The sequence below is a fragment of the Tenrec ecaudatus genome, chromosome 5 (assembly GCF_050624435.1).
Source record: "Tenrec ecaudatus isolate mTenEca1 chromosome 5, mTenEca1.hap1, whole genome shotgun sequence".
NCBI classification, from domain to species: Eukaryota; Metazoa; Chordata; class Mammalia; order Afrosoricida; family Tenrecidae; genus Tenrec; species Tenrec ecaudatus.
In genome coordinates, this window is record NC_134534.1 from 97,838,088 (window position 1) to 97,855,941 (window position 17,854).

Consider the following 17,854-nt stretch of genomic DNA (forward strand, 5'->3'; position numbering starts at 1 on the left):
TAAGGCATTTAAATGCCTTTCAATTCCTTAGATCAGAGAGGCTGCCAACAGGGGTCTTACTTTTGTTTTTAAGAGCTTTCCTTTTGGGCCTCTATATCAATGCTTATGAGAGGCATAAACAGGCTTTGTTGTCACAAGGGAAAAACAAACAGTACATGATGATGATGTGGAGAAGAAAGTGAGGCTTGGAGCGTGCAATGGAGCAAGGCCTGGAAGCTCTCGCTGCAGGACGCTTCGAAAGCAAAACGCCAGGGGATCTAGTTACCGCTCCCAGCAGTCCGTGCCACCACTGCTGTAGCTGCTCATCAGTACATGAACACTTAATCTTCGTAACGATGCTAGGGGTAGGTTACTACTGTCATCCCTGAAGCCTACCTCCCCGAGGCTCTTCTTCTTTGTGAGAATAATTACTGTGGGCACCAAGGGATGCTGGAGGGTTTCCAGAGCACTCCTACTGAATAAAGCAGAGGGCACAGTGGGAGCACAATTGATGGGGACTTTGGAGGCTCAGCCTAATGTCCCACACACACTTCCTCTACCATAACAAGCCCAACTTACAGAGCTATTAAATTCTGACCCATGCTAATGAGCCCTGAAAACATTATATTGAATGAAGTAAGTCGCACTTACTAAAGAACAAATCTTGTACCTCAGCCCACTTATTTGAAATAGCTAGACTAGGCAAATACATACAGAAAGCTTATTTATGACGGGGCGTGCAGCAGAGTGTGTACTGAGTTTTATACCTCATGGATGTGATGTTAACCCTGTGGGTTTCCAAAGTGCATTTTTCTCCCGAGGAGCTGCTGGAGGTTTTGAACTGCTGACCATGCAGATCACAGCCCAACAAGTAACCATTATGCATGCCACGTGGGCTCCTAAGTTTCTAACAAAGGTAATGAAAAAGTTTGGAAGCTGTGATGATGATGAAAGTAATTTACAATATAAAAAATACAAGTAATACAATATAAAAATAACTGAAAAGCAAGTATTCTGCTATTTGTTTTAACTCAATAAATTAACAGACCCAAGAAGCTGACTTCTGTAGCCCAAAGAACTCTTGGGACATCTCTTCTGGGGCTGAGGAGGCACCAGTTCCAGGCAGGCTACCTGGATGCGGGAGGGTCGCATCCTCCCATCAACACAGTGAGTGGACCATACTTCATTCTCACCCTTCCTGACAAAGACCCCCCTTTCCTAAATCCCAAAGCAACCTTTTTCTTAACTCCCTCACCCATGGAAGCCTTTCGAGTGGCACAAATAAAGGCAGCGGCATTTTGTTCTCCAAGTCAATTTTTCCCCCAGCCATCAACTAAATGTTCCCGCACAGAGAAAGAACAGCCCTTCCCTTCTAATTCGAAAATCCATACTGCCATTGCCCTTGCAAACTGCTAAACAAGCAGTATCGGCAAGTCGCTTGTGTTCCGTAATATATTTACTGCAAATCCCAATGGCTCACCTCCTAATGCAGTTTTCTATTGTGTCTGTTCATGTCAATACACTGACTGGTCACCTTCCTTGTAAGTGGCTCTGACCGGCTGCTTGCTTGTTCAAGGCATGAAGGCATCAAGCGCTCCCAAGGAACAAAAGCTTCACTCCTGAGGAGCCAGGCCTGGAGGCCACCGCTCCTTCAAAGAGCTTTAAAATGTCTTCTGGTACTTCACGCACTGAACACTGCCTCAGAGGCCACCTTCAATTCTCCACCACAAGTTTACACGTAAGAAATTTCAAAATCACAAGTCCCTTTGCACAATCATTGCCCAGTTCACAAGCTTTCCATATTAAAGCCACTTCTGCTTGCATCTTGAAAAATCCCAAAACCAGTTGCTGCCAAGTGGATTCCCAATGGTGCCAAGAGTAAAAATCGTACTGTGCTGTTTTCCAGGCTGTGATCTATTGAAAGCAGACTCTTTCAAAAAGCCTGTGTGTGGCTTCGAGACACAAACCTTTTGATTAGTAGTCTAGTGCTTAATCTTTTGTAAGACCCAGAGACTACACTAAAGGCAATCTGGTGGCATAGTGGGTATTGAGTTGGACTAACCACAGGCTGGCACTTCAACCCCAGCAGCTGCTCCCTGGAAGAGGAGGCTTTTATGCTCCCATAAAACATGTATAGCTTCAAAAAGCCAGAGGGCAATTCCACTGTTCTATAGGGGTGCTATGGGTCAGATAGATTAAATGGCAGTTAAGTTTGAAAGACTCCACTCATATCTTACAGGTATTTTTACTTCAAGTTTGGCTTTCAAGAGAAAGATTCAGAGTGCTTGGTAAGGGGAAAGGAGTCCAGCTTTGGTGTGGCAATACAAATACCTGTTAAAACAGAAAACACCGTAAGGTCTTATTAGGGTGGCTCACTTAATACAATGCAACCTTGTGAACAGCACCGAGAGCAAGTCTAGCAAGAAATATCCTAAACATTAAGATGGAATCTTTAAAACAGAGGGAAATCCATCTAAAATGGGAAGTGGTAGCTAAGGATATGCCTGACCCTCTAACAAACCCTCTCCAGTTCTTCAGAGTCTGACTAAGGGATGCTGGGAAAAGACAAAAGCTCTGTATAAAATTATGTGGTAAGATACACATAATCTTAATATTACACGCTCTAGACTCTCAAGTACATGGATGTTGAATTCTTATTTCTTCTTTCCTGTACATTTTAAGTTTTTTGTAAAATGTTGGCGAGGGGTACAGGACTAGGTGAAGATTCTCAGTAATAAAAGATTCTAAATAAATAATCAGTGTGTATTTGGGGTGTGTGGAACACCCAGATACATCCTGATGGAGAAACACATATAGGCAGAGAGAAAGAGAAACAGACAGACAGGAGAGAGAGAGGGGGGGGGGGGGGGGAAACAGTAATAAGAAAGAAAAAGAAATGAAACCCGGTGACTAAGTACAATTCCTTATTGAAAACTCTACTCGGCAGCTTTGATGTGCATCAGGAGATAACAGCATTTTAAGAACAGTTATGAATACACACACTCAATTCACACGGAAACCTGTCTCAGCAACATACTACTAGTTAAGGATTTTGGTGGGGGGAAGGTGGGGGGTGGCCCTAAGAAACCCTTATCACTCACTCAATCATTCACTGCCATGGAGTTGATGTGACCCCCCAGGATAGGGCAGAACTGCCCCTGTGATTCTCCAAGGCTTTAATTCTTCATGGGAATAAAAATCCTACATCTATTACTATAATTAACCGTTCTATTAAAAAACCTCAGTGGAGCTCCTGCTGTTAACCGCTGTCCAGCCTTCAGCTTTGGGAGCTCAAGACAAAGTTTGGGGGCGGGGGTACCAGGAAGCAAGGAGGTCTCTATTTCCATACACCAGGGTTCCTACAAAGCAATTGGTGGTAAAGCACCCAGGAACCACTGGCCACAAAAGCTGCTCATAAGAACGCACCCTCTACGGATGAAAAAAAAACACCGCAGCACCGCAAGCCTGGCACGATGAAATTTAGAGATTTCTCACAAAGCCACTGACTGAACGTTTCTCATCGCAAACTTCCCTTCTGGCCAGTCTGGTGCAGGAAAATCACTCAGGACTGTACAATAACAGATCTGTCCTCCGAGAGCAGAGCCATCCATAGGTCAGGAGGGTATGTGCGGCCTGGCTGGTCCCGCTCTGTGAAGACGCCACCGTGTAAACATGGAACAAGCAAGCCAGAGATCTCAGCCAGCATACTGCATCCGTGGAGAAGATGCTCAGGACTCCATTATGCTGGAAATCTTTCCCTCTTTTTAACCTTGTCATTTGGGGGGGCACTGACCCCCACCTGTCTGTAAGGACCGGGCATGGACACCGCCCTCACAGGAGCCCAAGTGGGGTTCCCCCAGCTCTAAAGACGCGAGACGCGTTTCGTGCACGCAGCAGCCCTCCCGGCCTAGGCGGCAGCCACCGGGCAGTCACTCCCAGAGACCAGGCCGGTGGACGCGGGCGCGCGCTTCAAGGCCTGATCAGGGTCCGGGGGGAGGGCGAGAGGGGGACGAGGACCGCGTCGTTTTTTCTGTCTTGGTAGATCTGAATGTTATAATTTTCCCCAAGAGGTCGAATGGAACTACGTATATGCTTGTGAGTAAACACACATACAAACTCACTGCCATCAAATTGATTCGGACCCACAGCTACCCTTTATGAGAGAACAGAACTGCCCCTGTGGGCCTCTAGGAATAGAAATCTCCATCCTTCTCAGAGAACAGCTGGTGGTTTCCAACCTCTGACCTGTGGTCTGCAGCCCAATCCGTCACCACTACACCATCAGGACACCTCGAAAAGACACACAGAGGGCAAAAATCCAGGTATTGCCAGTTTTTTCATTGACATTTGTGTGAAATTTGAATGTACGTGCTACACAAAAAACATTAAAGTCAAAATATTTCAGTGAACAAAAGTTTTAGCAGTTCAACTTTACAGCAATTAGATATAAACCTGTTCAATTTTTCTGGGCAATGGCAGCATTTGGGTTAAAAAAAAGTACATTTTTAAAAAATCATTTTATTCGGGGCACTTACAGATAACATAACATTCTACAGTTCAATTGCATCAAGCAGTATATACAATTGCTAACACAATCAGTTCTAAACATTTTCTTTCTTTTTTTTTCTGTTTTCTTTCTTCTTGAACTCCTTCATATTATCAGCTCTCTTTTGTCCCCTCCCTTCCTCACCATATCCCGCCCTCCCCAACAGCTAGTCTTTTGTTTCCTATCAGTTTGTTTCCCCCATCACATAAATTTCTATTTCCTGATCCCATTAAGTAGGGTTATATAGTCATTAATGCTATCATATCCCCATTCACCCACCCGCCCTCTTCCTGTACCCTCGGGGAATCATTTCTCCTGGTACTGTTTCTGAAGGGTTATCTAGCTTGACTTTCATGTACCAAACAATCTTAAATATACAGATGAACATACTCAAATCTAACATGCTTAATGGGGTGAAACAAATATAAGTCATAATAGTAAGGGGAGGAAATATTAAAGAACTATTGGATAGTTATGTGGCTCATCAGTGCCATACCACATCCTGGATTTCTCATCCCTTCTGAAAAAAGCACATTTCTTACTGATGGCAACTAAATTATGCTTTAAGCATTTTGGGCATAGAGCACTGTTCATCTATTTACTCCATGGCAGAGTAGTCCTGACTACAAGTACATGTGTTTAATATTATCTGCCTTCTGTGCCATTCCTCTAAGTTTCCTATTAAAATAACTTAATTTATAAATAAATTGAAAAGAAACCTCAGTGGAAATTCTTACCATAGTCACCTTTCCCAAAGAAATACAACAGAAGAGCAGTAAGTTACAATGATCAAATAAATTTTAAATACTGTAAAAATATTAGATTTCATTTTTAATCTTCACATAAGTATATATCCAGGTATCTGTGACTCAAGTTCTTAATCTGGGTTTCATGGACTTGCTAACAGGTGTTGCCAAACAGGCAAAAGGATTAAAGTTATTTGGATAACTGGTGTGCAAAATGTGACCTGTGTCTTGTTGCCAAGTGACTTCCATGTCAGTTTAACATGGATTCCAGATCTCAAACAGTTAAAACTACCACTTACGAGAAATTATTTAAAACAAACAAAAAAAAATGTGCCACCCACATGACTGCATCTAATGGAAACCCTGTATTGTAAGCATCTAACTTTGTGCCATCAAATTTCAGTGGCTGGTTTTTTGCCAGTCGATCGTCACATTTTCTTTCAACATGCCTCTGTGAGGAACTCAACCTCTGACCTTGTGTTTAAGAGCCAAGTGCAATAGCTGCGCTACTCAGGGCCTCCGCCACTCTACATAAGGAGCATATTAGGCACGCTATGTGCTGAGTGCCTACTTAGTATAAAACACTGGGAGGGTAGACATGGGAAGATCTCAAGCTCCAGCCTCTAGCAGCCTGCTGGAAGATAGCTGGTGTAATAAAAACACCATCATTTCAGAAAACAGAGCAATAAGTGGTGTGAGAGCTTCCTGTTGGACCGGGCAAGAAAGGAAAGCTTTGATTTGATGTTAGCAGCAGAGTTCTAGGTGAACTGGGCCTTGAAGCATACTGAGGAAGCCCATGTGAGGCTTGGCCAAAAGCTTAGATATTGTGTATCAGGAAAGCAGAAACAAACCACTGTCTAGGTTAAAGGAATTGCAGGGAATGGGAGGTGCCCCGATAAAACAGAAAAGTAAACAGGGACTTAATGAGTGGCAGGCAGATTCAATGCAACAAAAAGCACTATTAAAACATGCAAGTTTCAAATGTGCCTGCGTGCTCAAAAATAATTAATTCCACTTCATCAACCGAACCATGAATATCATGATACCCAAAACCAAACGCACTGCGCCATGGAGTTGATCCTGGCTCACAGCAATGCTGAAAAGGGTTTCCGAGGCTATAAATCTTCATGGGAGCAGACAGCCTCATCCATTAATAGAGTGGAATCGGATTTGTGACGTGCAGTACGTTGTACATAAAATGCTATGCATTCCAGTGTATGCCCTGATGGACCGCTACTAAGCTCAATAGCCGTCTTTCTCTATTTGATATTAACTCAACTGATAACGTTTGCAGAAGTTGGTTTTTCTGCCCAATTTTTTTCTCACACCAAAGGTGGTCCTTCTACTCATCTTTTTCTGCTTACTTATTTCTTGGTTTGAAAAATGACTAAGTAGCAAGTAATACTACAGGAAAAATTTTTACATTGTTTTTCACACCAACTATATGAGCTTGTCAGGGGACAGGGGAAGCAATCATATTCAAGGCTATGATTTTAGATTGCTTCAGCAGAATTAAATGTCGTAGTTAATCATTTAAATGTAAAATAATCAGGTAAGTAATTGTGCTCTGTCACAGGTTATTTGATAAACATTATTAGTCAACATCCCTTGGTTTTCCAGAGTATTCACATACTCTGAACCGGGCAATTCGAACACACTTTCGTTCTGTAAATCATTTCAGAAGGCATTTCTCTAAGAGTAAATGGCAACACATAACTCTCTTAATTTGTTAAAATTTCAATCCAGATTGGTTTCCTCAGCTCAAGACATGACCACACACATACAAACACACTACACTATATGCGCAGACACACATATGTATGTATGTGGGTGTACATGTACTGTCTGATGCATGGTGGCCTCAAGTATGATCAAGGTCGACTTACAGTCTATGGGTCTTCAGTCACTGAATTTAGGGAGCTAGGCCACCATGCAGAGGCAGCTCGAGGTAGTTTGACACATCAACCACCACTCCAAATTTATTTTGACATAAATCAAGATGTGTTGCCATATACTCTTTAACAAACGTCTTCTAAAGCAGTGGTGTAAATGATGCAGGGACTCCAATACACAAAACCCAAACCAAACCCACTGCCCTGGAGTCAGTGCCAATCACAGCCACCCTGAAGGACAGGGTAGAACCACCCCGTGGGTTTGAGTCTGCAACTCTCTTCAAGAGCAGAACACTGTCTCCCTCCGTCCTTCCCTCTGGAGCTGCTGGTAATTTCGATCTGCTGACTTTGCAGTTAGCGGCCCAACCAGTAACCAAACCAGAACTCCTCCAATACAGAAGAGTTCTACTGAAAACAGCAAACGGCATTCATAGATTAATGCTACGGCAGATTTATTACTGAACAACTCACCAACTAGCTCCATTGGTGAGAACTATTTTAAAGATATAAACAACTCATCTTGTCGAACAAGCCAACCAACAAAAATAGCTCTCCGGAATTTTAATTAAAAACCTCTGTACTGATTACCTTGCATTAAGAATTCCTGGTTTTAAGAATTCCAAGTTTAAAAAAATTTGAAGCAGCAAGCAGTGCATGATAGTGGCAGAGGGGAGCTAGATTAATAAATCCATTAAAACTCCAAAGAAAGCCAATTTTTCTTAGTTTCCTCCTATTTCAATTCACTTCTGGACTCTGTGAAGGTTCAACAATAGAACTACAAAGATCCGGATCTACAAAACTTAAAATAGTCCCATGAGACAGTAACTAAATACACCTTTAAGTTACCACTCAGATGGGGATTTTTTTCTCTTAATAGATTCACTAACAGAAAGGATTTTTCTCTCTCAATTTCGTATTAGACACTATCTGGGAGACCATCTTAAATCCTATGATGATAGCAATTTCTGTGGCTGGTATCTGGCTAAGACATTCTTTGAATTACACATACATAAAGCATCCAGTTCTGAAAATGGGTAGCAAGAGGCGCTGACTCCTGCCACTTCAGATGAACCAAATACTTTACCAACTGCCCGGTCTAACCCCTCATTTGACAGGTAGGAAAATTGAGGCCCTGGTGACAGGCTTGTGACTTGCCTACAATCCCTACTCTCCGTTGATATATTTACCCTGGAGTAATTTCCGCTGCATGCCAACACCATGTCTACAAAATGGAGCTGCTGAGCTCCACAGGGCCTCAAGGCTGGGTGGGGCCTTTAAGAAGCAGATCACCAGAATTGTTTTCTAAGCCACCACTGGGAGAGTTTGAACTGCCAACTTTCTGGCTAGTAGTGGAATAGTGAAGCATCTGTGGCCCTTAGGGGCTCCTTAGTCACTAAAGTCCCTAATTAAGTGAGCTCAGTAAATGATTTTCCACAAAAGCAACCTGGTCCAGAGCTCACAAGTGGACATTCAAACTCTAGCCTCACTCCATCTAACCCCTATGCTCTATAATGATGATTGTTTATTGTGGGTTTCTTTTTTTTTTTCTATTGTGGGTTTCTAAGCTTTTATTTTTAATGTAATGTATTACCTTAAAATCCCATTTATCTGGAGTTTTTTTGGTGTCCACCTCTATTTCCTGGCTGAGACAACTGCTACCCTTGTGAGCCCTAGTCCAGGCCTGGGAGGAAACCAGCCCCTAGCCCAGGAAGGGGTCAGTGAGGATTCCGCAGGGAGGAGTCTGTGCTGGGCTAGAAAACAAAGGCTAATCTGGCACCTCAGAATGGAGGCTCTAAATACACAGGGAGCTTTATCTCTGCAAAGCTTGCAAGGGACTGGCCTGGCTGAGGAAAATAAAGTCAGAGGCCACTACAGTCTTGATGACAGCTACCTCTTTGTAGAACAAGGTTATTAATACCTGGTGACCGCTTAACCTAAGTGCCTACACTCCAGCAAGCCAATTCCCAGTCCGAGAGTTTGACTTGGATGGGAAGCTCAAAATAGAGAAACTGCAGACAACACACATGGTTAAAAAATATGCAGATAAGCCTTGCAGACAAATAATAAGACCATTGTGCCTCTGGAGGTAAAACAACACTTGAACAGTTCTACTTAAACTTGAAAAAGAAAAACACTACTTACTGGAAAAGCCATTCTCATCACTAACAGGAGCTGCTAAGCACATCTTTTGTTCTTAGACTTAATTTATTCTGAGGGCAGTATCTCTCAACCAGTCACAACCTTCTACCGGCCAGTCCATGTGCTGTGCTTCAGTTTTAAAACCGTGTCCAACCCTGATTAACTCTTATACCTCATGAGGCTGGATGGCACAGGCAGTACAAGAGAAGAGAGATGCTGCTGGGGCGAGTGGAGGTCACTACGCCGAGGCCGAAGGGGCTCACTTCCCAGGGTGGGTTCAAGGAAGAAACTCTGGGTTTGGGAGGTTCTAGAAAAGCTTGACCTTAATCAAGGGCCAGACTCTGGACACGTGCCCAGTTATAAGCAGCGCAAAACTCAATCCTGTCTCCTCACGGGATGGCTTGGAAGTCAGAGGAGATCAGTCACTTTTGGAAACGGCTAAAGTGCTGTGCAAGTTAAAGCCATTCCCGATAGCTCAGAGCGTGACTCCGCAGCACGCTGAGCTACACAAGCGGGATAAAGAAGGCCTCTGTATCCCCACATTGACAGCGCAGCTTGTTCCCGGAAAGCTCAGGTCAGGTGAATCCAAGCCTGGTGACAGAAAAAACCGTTGAAGACCATGCTGCCCCCTAGACCGCTGCCCGGAAAGCAAGTCAGGCAGCTTCCCCAGGAATTTGAACTGTGTCTACCTTCCCCTGGTACAGAGACAGGGAATTTAGAGGTGAGTACTGATAGCTACGTAAGACAGACATTTTGTTGTCAGCGAGGCTCACGGCAACCCCAGGTCCTGCCATCCCCATGCTCAGATGCCCACTGGGCCGTTGTGATCCACAGGGCTTGCACTGGCTGATGTTCTGAAACAAATGGCTAGGTCTTCCTTCCAAGCTCACACGATTAGTCTGGAAGGCCTGCTGACACCTGGTCAGCATTAGAGCAACACATAAGCCTCCACTGTCAGACAGGCAGGGGCACGCATGAGGTGCACTGGGCAGGGACCGAACCAAGGTCTGTGGCACCAAAGGCAAGAATGCTACCGCTAAGCCCCTACTGCCCTGGCCTCAGAAAAAGGCTCTAAGGAAAACAAAAGTGCCTTACCATCACAATAAAAAGATTTAAAAATCCAACTTTTCTGTAACCTGCCAGCGCTGACTGAGGGAAGAGAAAGTAAGGGAGGGCTTATCAGGAAGTGTTGACACAACATAAACATGGGCTGTGGGCACCACCCCAAGGAAGGAAACCACAATGATACCATTCTTGATCTGGATGCACTTCCACTTTAAAACTTCCAGCCGGAAAACTTGGTGGTGAGACTTGACACTGAAATCTGTGAAACTCACTCCCTAGGCGGACCCACGGAAAGGTGGGAGGGCGGGTGACCGTTCCCCAGGAGACAAATCTTAACAACATTAAAGCTCTCTGCTCAAAGTTTCCCCATCACTGTATTATTTTCAGTAACAAAGATGTTGTCAGAAATGACAATTTTTTGTGTCCCCTGATGATGTCTTGCTAGCATTTGGTTATAAGCCATAAAGCAGGAATAATTCCAGCCTGTCAGGAGTCTCGCTAATGCCCAGTTTCCCCCTGGAGAGAATTCCTGTCAAATCTAATGAGAGCTCCGAAGGCCCTCTCTACAATATAATGAGCACTTAGGCCAGGCTGGTGATCAGGCGGCAAAAAGCATCAATTTGAGCCTGGCTACACCCTGGGGGCCAGACGTCACCAGTTTTAATAAGAATTATGATTACTAGCTGCACCAAATGCCTTCTCAGAACTTATTATTAATGTGTGACATTCAGAAGGATGTTTTTCGAATGTAAGGCCACTTTAAACTGAATTAAATCACTGCTTTGCACACCACTCCAGTTAAGGTTGTCACCAAATTTCAGGGGGCTTAAGACCCTGCTGTAAAGAGTATGTTGTCTGTCTCTCAGCTTTTCACATCTGTCACATTACTAAGCCAATTAAACAGCACACGGCATTAATGCACTCAGGCTGGGGCAGGGGGGCGGGGACCGCAGGCCCACAACTGTCCAGTGCAATAGAGGAACATGTTAGGAAACCATTTCCATGCCATGGAGCTATGGTGCTCGGTTACCCCTTCTTCCTACTCTTGACAAAGAAAACTAAAGTTACTCCAGCACGTAACAACACCAGAGTTACACAGGTCCTTACAGCCCCCAATAAATCCAGCACTAGCCTACCACATGACAGAGATGAGTTCGCTTGTAAAATAGTTGGGGAGCTTTAGTAATTCCGACTGAGTTTAGGAGCTTAAGACCAGTTTCCTCTAATTCCTTTCATCTGTTACTAAAAAAGTACCTTTTATTTTGTTTCTAAAGAGTAACAGGTAGGAACACTTAGGCCAAGTTTCTTTGCATAATTCATTTAAATAACCAATGCTTAGCCATAGATCTCCTAGTCCAGCAACTACCAACAAGTTACAATTTCCTCAATAGAGCACGAGTCATTTAAGCACCCCAAAACAAAGGTGAACCCTAAGACGAACTAGGCAACAACTGCAAATCAGAATAAAACCAGCTGCTTAAAAGGCTCAATTATAGTACTAATAAAAGGCCTTGAACTCAGCACTACATATCCGAGAACAGATACAATGTCCATGAGTACAGAGCTGCAAAAGCAGGATTCAACTCTGCAACATACTTGCTTAATGAAAGTCTTTGAATAGAAGGAAGATCTGAAGGCTGAACTAATCAATTTCTTCACTGTGCCCCAGCCGGTCAGCCATACTCTTTAATTTAATGAAACAAGGGTTTCAGATGAAATAGCACATATACATCAAGTAAGAATTGTATTGTTACACTTTGAAATGTGTCCAACTGTGCAACTTCATCTGATGATAATTTTTTAAGAGGCAATCGATTTCTAAAAGACTTATTGTACCAGCGCCTTGATGAAAAAGTGAATGTCAGCATATCTCCAGAATCCTCACACCCTGCCATCAATGCTTTCTTTGGCAGACAATGACTACTCAATCGAGGGGCCTTTGGGCTGAGCAATCATTTAGCTTTTCTTCTCTTATGAGGTCCTTAGTGCCTTGTTCCAGCTCAATACTCTTTTTATACACCATTATAGTAGCCATAAGTGTGAATTTTATGGGAACTTGCAAACTCATAGTCATCGCTAGAGCTTTCCAGTCACTAATCTTCTCATGCTTTTAAAACTTCTAGAACTGAAGCAGCTCCCGGCATATGCTGTGGCCATAAAAAAGATGCTTTTTTCATCTCCAAGCCTGCATCAACAGAGACATCTTTCAAAAAGATGTTTATTAATAAGTCTCTGCACCTGGGTGTTCTTTATGCAGTCCCAGCACCAAGAAACTGCCGAGTGAGTCGCATACCTTGTTTCGGGCACTTAAACTCTCAGAATACCCACACCTCCTCTCCCTCAATCACATGTTAACATTTGTTTTCCAAACCAACACAAAAACAGCTATTCTGAGCTTCAGTGACTTAGTAAGACATCTAGATCTTTCAAGAGATTTAGTCTATCCGATGGAAAAGTAAATTGTCATGATTCCAATCTGCCTAGAAACATACAAATTCACATTTCCGAAGCACCTCTCACTAGTCATTTAAACAACCCACAATGGTCCACAAATAGTCCTTGCTACAGAATTCCACACCAGTTCACAGAAAGAGAAACCAAGGCAGAAAAATGGCTCTCAAGCCCCTATTACTGAAGACAAAGGCAGTATTGTAAAATCATAATGAACTGACTTCTCATTTTGGCTTGAGATTTAACTAAAGCTTACCTGTTTATGCATTTCAATGTTTAATCCATATGACATTTCATAATACTGTAAAGAGAAAAAATGGATTTAGTATTTCATTAACTCGTGTGTTTGCAATGCTAAGAACATATATTTGCTAACATTTAACAAGAAAGAAAAAAGCCCAAACTTTGATACCTACCATCACATAGTGCCTCTGCATTTCTGTCTTTTCACTCGCCAGTTTCTCACATTCCAATTTAAGGCTAGGAAAACAAAGCAAGCAACTTAATGTAAACATTATGTCACTCGTTTTAACATCTGCCTTGCACTTCACGTAAAAACAGATCAATTTGGAAAAGCCATAAACTACCTGGGTAAACACCCAAAAGCTTTGTCGGCACATTCAATAGGGGAAAAGAAAAGCGACCCAGGGCAGGATATCCACTCAACTACCATTCTTTCTCTTCCTGGCGCATACTTGGTCACAGATGACCAGGTGGGAAAAAACCCCACCAAAACCTCTGGCCTACCCCAGAAGATGGATTCCTTCTCAAGGCCAATTGTTCACTCCGCTGTCACCCTGCTTCTCTGCAGCCCACCCAAACCTGGCCTTTCCACAATCGTTAGTCTCATTAACAGGCTGTACCACTTGAACCAACTAAACTGTACCTGTCGAGTTTTTCTACAACTGTTGTTCCCTTTTAAAGCCCTTGGTGTTTACACGCCTGACAAAATCTGTTAACCTGCTACTGGAATAAAGTGGGCTGACGTTCTCCCAGCTTGGTAAACACAGTCTGTGCTGGCATGCATCAGGCTCTAGACACATTACCTACACGCAGACAAAAGGTCAACAATCAGAAACCTCCTGAAGAGGGGAAAAAAGAAAATTAATACCCAAGCTACGTAACTTGATCTGTGTTTTTCCCATATACTGCAAAAAAAGGAAAATTACAGTTACTTCTTAACTCCAATCAGCTACGACTTTATAAATGCACGGCTAGGAACTGACATTCGTGCAAAGTCCACTATGAGCCAGATACTTGACAAATAGTTTTCACTCCTGAATCCTTTGAAGGCAGGTGTCATTAGATGAAAAAACTAGGGTGGAGACAGACATAAAAGTATGACTCCAATCTCCCGTCCTGCACAAACCTACAGAGGAGGTAAGCTTTCTCCTACACACTACTCTCCACCCCCCCCCCCCCGTCCCCCCATCATCACCAATAATGGGCACAGCTAAAAGCAGAGAGCTTTCTGCATGGACTTTGCCTCAGACAGTCCAATTCCCTAGCAAGGCAAGCTGTGTCCATGAACCCGCACTCCAGAGCTCGAGCATCGATTGAACCAATGTTTCAGCTCAGCCTGTTGCAAAATAAATAAAAGAAGTGCAAATATTGACGGTTCTCATGCAACTCCTAAATACACGATAAAGAGCTCCCTGAAACCGAAGCAAACGGGCAAAAAGGAAACAATGGAAGGAGGAGGAGACAGGCAATGAAGGCAGCCAGGGAAGAGCCAGGAAAGGGGGAAACGTGAATGACAGGTCTTAACTGCGACTCCACACGCCACCACCTGGACGCAAGCACTAAGTACAGCAGCTGTCACCGGGCTGAGCAAGGGGCGCCGGGACACTGGCTCCAGTACGACCACTCACGCTGAGCCGCTGGACACGCACCTGTGATACTGCGCCTGCAAGAACTGGAATTCCTCCTTGATCCGGTCCAGAGACTCTGGGATCGTGAACTTGAAGGGCTGGCCTGCAGCCTGGTGCGGCGTCTGGGGGCGAGCAAGGGAGAGGGATATGGGCAGATAAAGCAGTAAGTTAGAGTAAGGAGGAGCGGATGAGGTACAAAAATACAGATAAATATTAACTTTTTAACTGTCCGTAAATGAAGCCCGAGCAGGTCTTTGCGTTTCACTTTAGGGAGGAGAAAGGAGACGCACTCTCCCAGAATTCAGTTTCTAGGGAGTCTCAAAGCCTCTTCAAGCTCGGGGGTGGGACACTAAATGTGCCCAAGTTACACCGCCAAAGCAGGGGGCGGTCCGGGTTACCCCGATGGCAGGTGAGGACTGAGTGTGATGGGCCAGGTTTCTAGTCCCCCTCCTAGAACCCGGTAGTTAGGGATCAGAGAAGAAAAACAAACAAACCCCTCACATTTCCAGTTCCCAGAGTCGCTGGGGCCACTTCCAGGCTTGCTGGAATGGGGCCGCATTGACATGTAAATAAAGGAGGCCAGAAACAAAGGGGGGGGTGCCCCCACCTGCCTCCTAGACTGGGGAGGACGTGGCGGCGGAAGAGAAACCCCAGTTTCCCTGGGCGCCCAGCCCCTACAACCCTGTCTAGACAAGTGGGAGAGGGGCGGGAAGGGGGAATGGCGGCGCTGAGTTTCAGCCCGCTCCCCACTGTGAGGAGTGGGCCCCGGACCTCCCAAGCTTAACGCCGGAGGGAGCAGGAGGTCTTCCAGGTAGCAGCAAGTAGCCCCTCCCGATGGCACGGCAACGTCGACTGCCCCAACATCCACCCACCCACCCACCCGCCGGGCCTCCGCTCACCGGGTGCCGGCTCTGCGGGAACATCGCTCTGGCGGCGGCGGCCGAGGCTCTGCTCCCCGGCAACTGAATTCTCCTCCGCTCAATTTCCAAGTTTAATTCCGCCGAGAAAAATTAAGCCGGGAAGCCGGGCAGAGCGGGAAACGCAAAGGGGGTGGGGGTGGGGGGTGCTGGCCTCGCAAGCTGGCGCGCGCTCTCGGCGGGGCGCACGGGCCGCTCCGCGCGCGCTCCTGCTCCCGCCGGGGCGGGCTCCCCAGAGCGCTCAGGGCCACATCCCGGGCTCCATGGGCCCGGCCGCTCCAAGAACCTGCGTGGCGCCGCTGGCGGCGCCGGAGTGGGCACGGAGGCTGCGCTCCAACTCAGGCCCTCGGCGGCTGGGGCAGCGAGGTGGCAGATCGCCGATGGTGGCCGCCCTTTCCCTCGACGAACCGAGCGCGCGGCGCCCGTCCGGGGCAAACAAATCCAGGCGGGTGGCTTGGCTGTGCTTTTCTCTTGATCCGCCTCCTCCCAGGATTTTCCCCGGGGCAGCACAGGCTGCTGAGGTGCAGGTGGCGCCCCCAGCTAACCCCACACGAACCAACCCAGCAACTGCCGGCTGCGCCTTCGAACGCGCGCTCGTGAGCCGCCGAGAGGCCCGGGGCAACGAAGCCGGGGCCGCGGTGGAGGCTCCGCGCCCGGCGCTCCGCAGCCCCAGCCCTGGGCGAGCGGATGACGCTGAAGCAGGCAAAGTGCGGGGGGCGCACTGGGTACCGGCCTGGCAGGCCCGTACGAAGAGAACTGGTCTCCGCGGTCGCACCAACGCTCCCGGCCGGCCGGGGCTACTCCTCGGAGGGCAGCCCCGCAATGGTCCGCCGCTCCTCGAGCCCCGGGCGCCGAGCCCTGCTCACAACCGCTCCACACGGTCGCAGCGGACCGTCCCTCCAACCCCCTCCGTCCGATCTCGTTCTTTCCTCCCCTCCGTTGGCCTCTCCGGAAAGTTCGCTCGCGACGACCAGGGCGACAATCCACAAGACAGAGGAAGAAGAGGAGTGCGCTCCACCGCGCGGCCTCCTTCCCCGGCGGGCAAACTCCGCGGCGAGTCCGTAGTCGGGCGGCGGGCGGCGGGTTGCGTCGCTTTGGGCCGGCGAGGTCCGGGCTGTGGCGCGGGTCCCGCCCGGCCGTGCGGGGCTGGGGGCAGCGCAGTCGGCCGCCTGCGGGGCGCGGGGTCTCCGCCGGTGCTGCTCCTGCAGCTGCCGCCGCCGCCCGCGCCTCTCGCGCCGGTTACATTAACACGCGGTTTCACACTCCGGAGCTAACCAGCGCCGGCCCCGCCCAGCCCCGCGCGGGCGGGGGGAAGAATCCGGAGCTGGGGTGGGCGGGGGGGGGTGGAGGGCCGAAGCGAGGAAGGGGCAGCGGTCTGGCAGGCGCCAGCCAATCACGCGCGGCTCGTCCAACGTGGGCCTCTGACGTTGCCTCTCTCCACAACCTATAGCAGCGCAGCACTGGACCGCTCGTCTCCTTGTCCCCTCCTCTCCTCCCTACTAGCTGCCGACTCCCCCGGCTCCTCGCGCCCCCTCCCACCCCAACCTCCTCCGGCTGCGTCCTCTCGGGCTTGGTGAGGAAGTGTTCCTGCCGGAGCCGCGGGATGCCGGGGCCAGCCAATGGGAAGAGGAGAGACGCCGAGATTGGCACCGAGGATGGGAAGGTCGGTGGGAAGGAGAGCGCCGGGGCCGGGACGTCAATCAAAGTAACGTGGGCCCGACCAGGGAGCGCGCCAGTGCGCGCGAGCTCGAGGTACCAGCGAGCGTACAGCCACGAAAGCCGTGGGCTGGAGTTTGCGAAAATCTTGCCACTTGTTCACTTTTCCCTTTAGGGAAAAACCCTCAGATCATGGTGGAAGCAACTCAGAGAGTAACCAGATAGTTTCTTCTTGTGTGGGGGAGAGAGAAGAATTCTTTAATATTTCAAGTTCAAAGAATGTCTTTCGGTGCTAGCCCCTTGCTTGAATCCACGCTTGTGAAAGTAAGGTCACGTTCAGATGTGAATGAGGTTTGTTTTTGCTCCTTTTCACGGATGTGCTTGGAAGAGTGAACTGTACGATTGCGGGGGGTGGGTGGGGAGTGTCGTCCACCAGCTGCAAATTACGCCCACCCCTCCCTGCATCCAAGCTTGCAGGATTTGGTTTTTATTGGAGGATTTTAAAACACTTCGCGCACACACAAACACACACAGTCGGCCCGCCTTCGTTTGGCGGGAAAGATCCGCAAGGTGCCGCCAGGGTAAGGCAAGC

The 17,854-nt window shown here is 47.2% G+C and overlaps 1 protein-coding gene across 6 annotated transcripts in view; it reads right to left on the reverse strand.

Moving 5' to 3' along the window:
- TLE1 (TLE family member 1, transcriptional corepressor) overlaps positions 1-16,879 on the reverse strand; it is a 110,699-nt gene extending 93,820 nt beyond the window's left edge. For 5 of the 6 annotated variants that reach the window (XM_075549775.1, XM_075549776.1, XM_075549774.1 and 2 more), the window contains exons 1-4: positions 15,589-16,879; positions 14,711-14,811; positions 13,235-13,298; positions 13,075-13,119 (exon numbers count right to left, since the gene is read on the reverse strand). In XM_075549775.1, coding sequence (XP_075405890.1) covers positions 13,075-13,119; positions 13,235-13,298; positions 14,711-14,811; positions 15,589-15,612 — 234 coding nt within the window. In that variant the 5' untranslated portion in view covers positions 15,613-16,879. The remainder of the gene's footprint in view (positions 1-13,074; positions 13,120-13,234; positions 13,299-14,710; positions 14,812-15,588) is intronic. The other variant, XM_075549772.1, reaches the window with a different exon arrangement.
- Between the last annotated feature and the right edge of the window lie 975 nt (positions 16,880-17,854).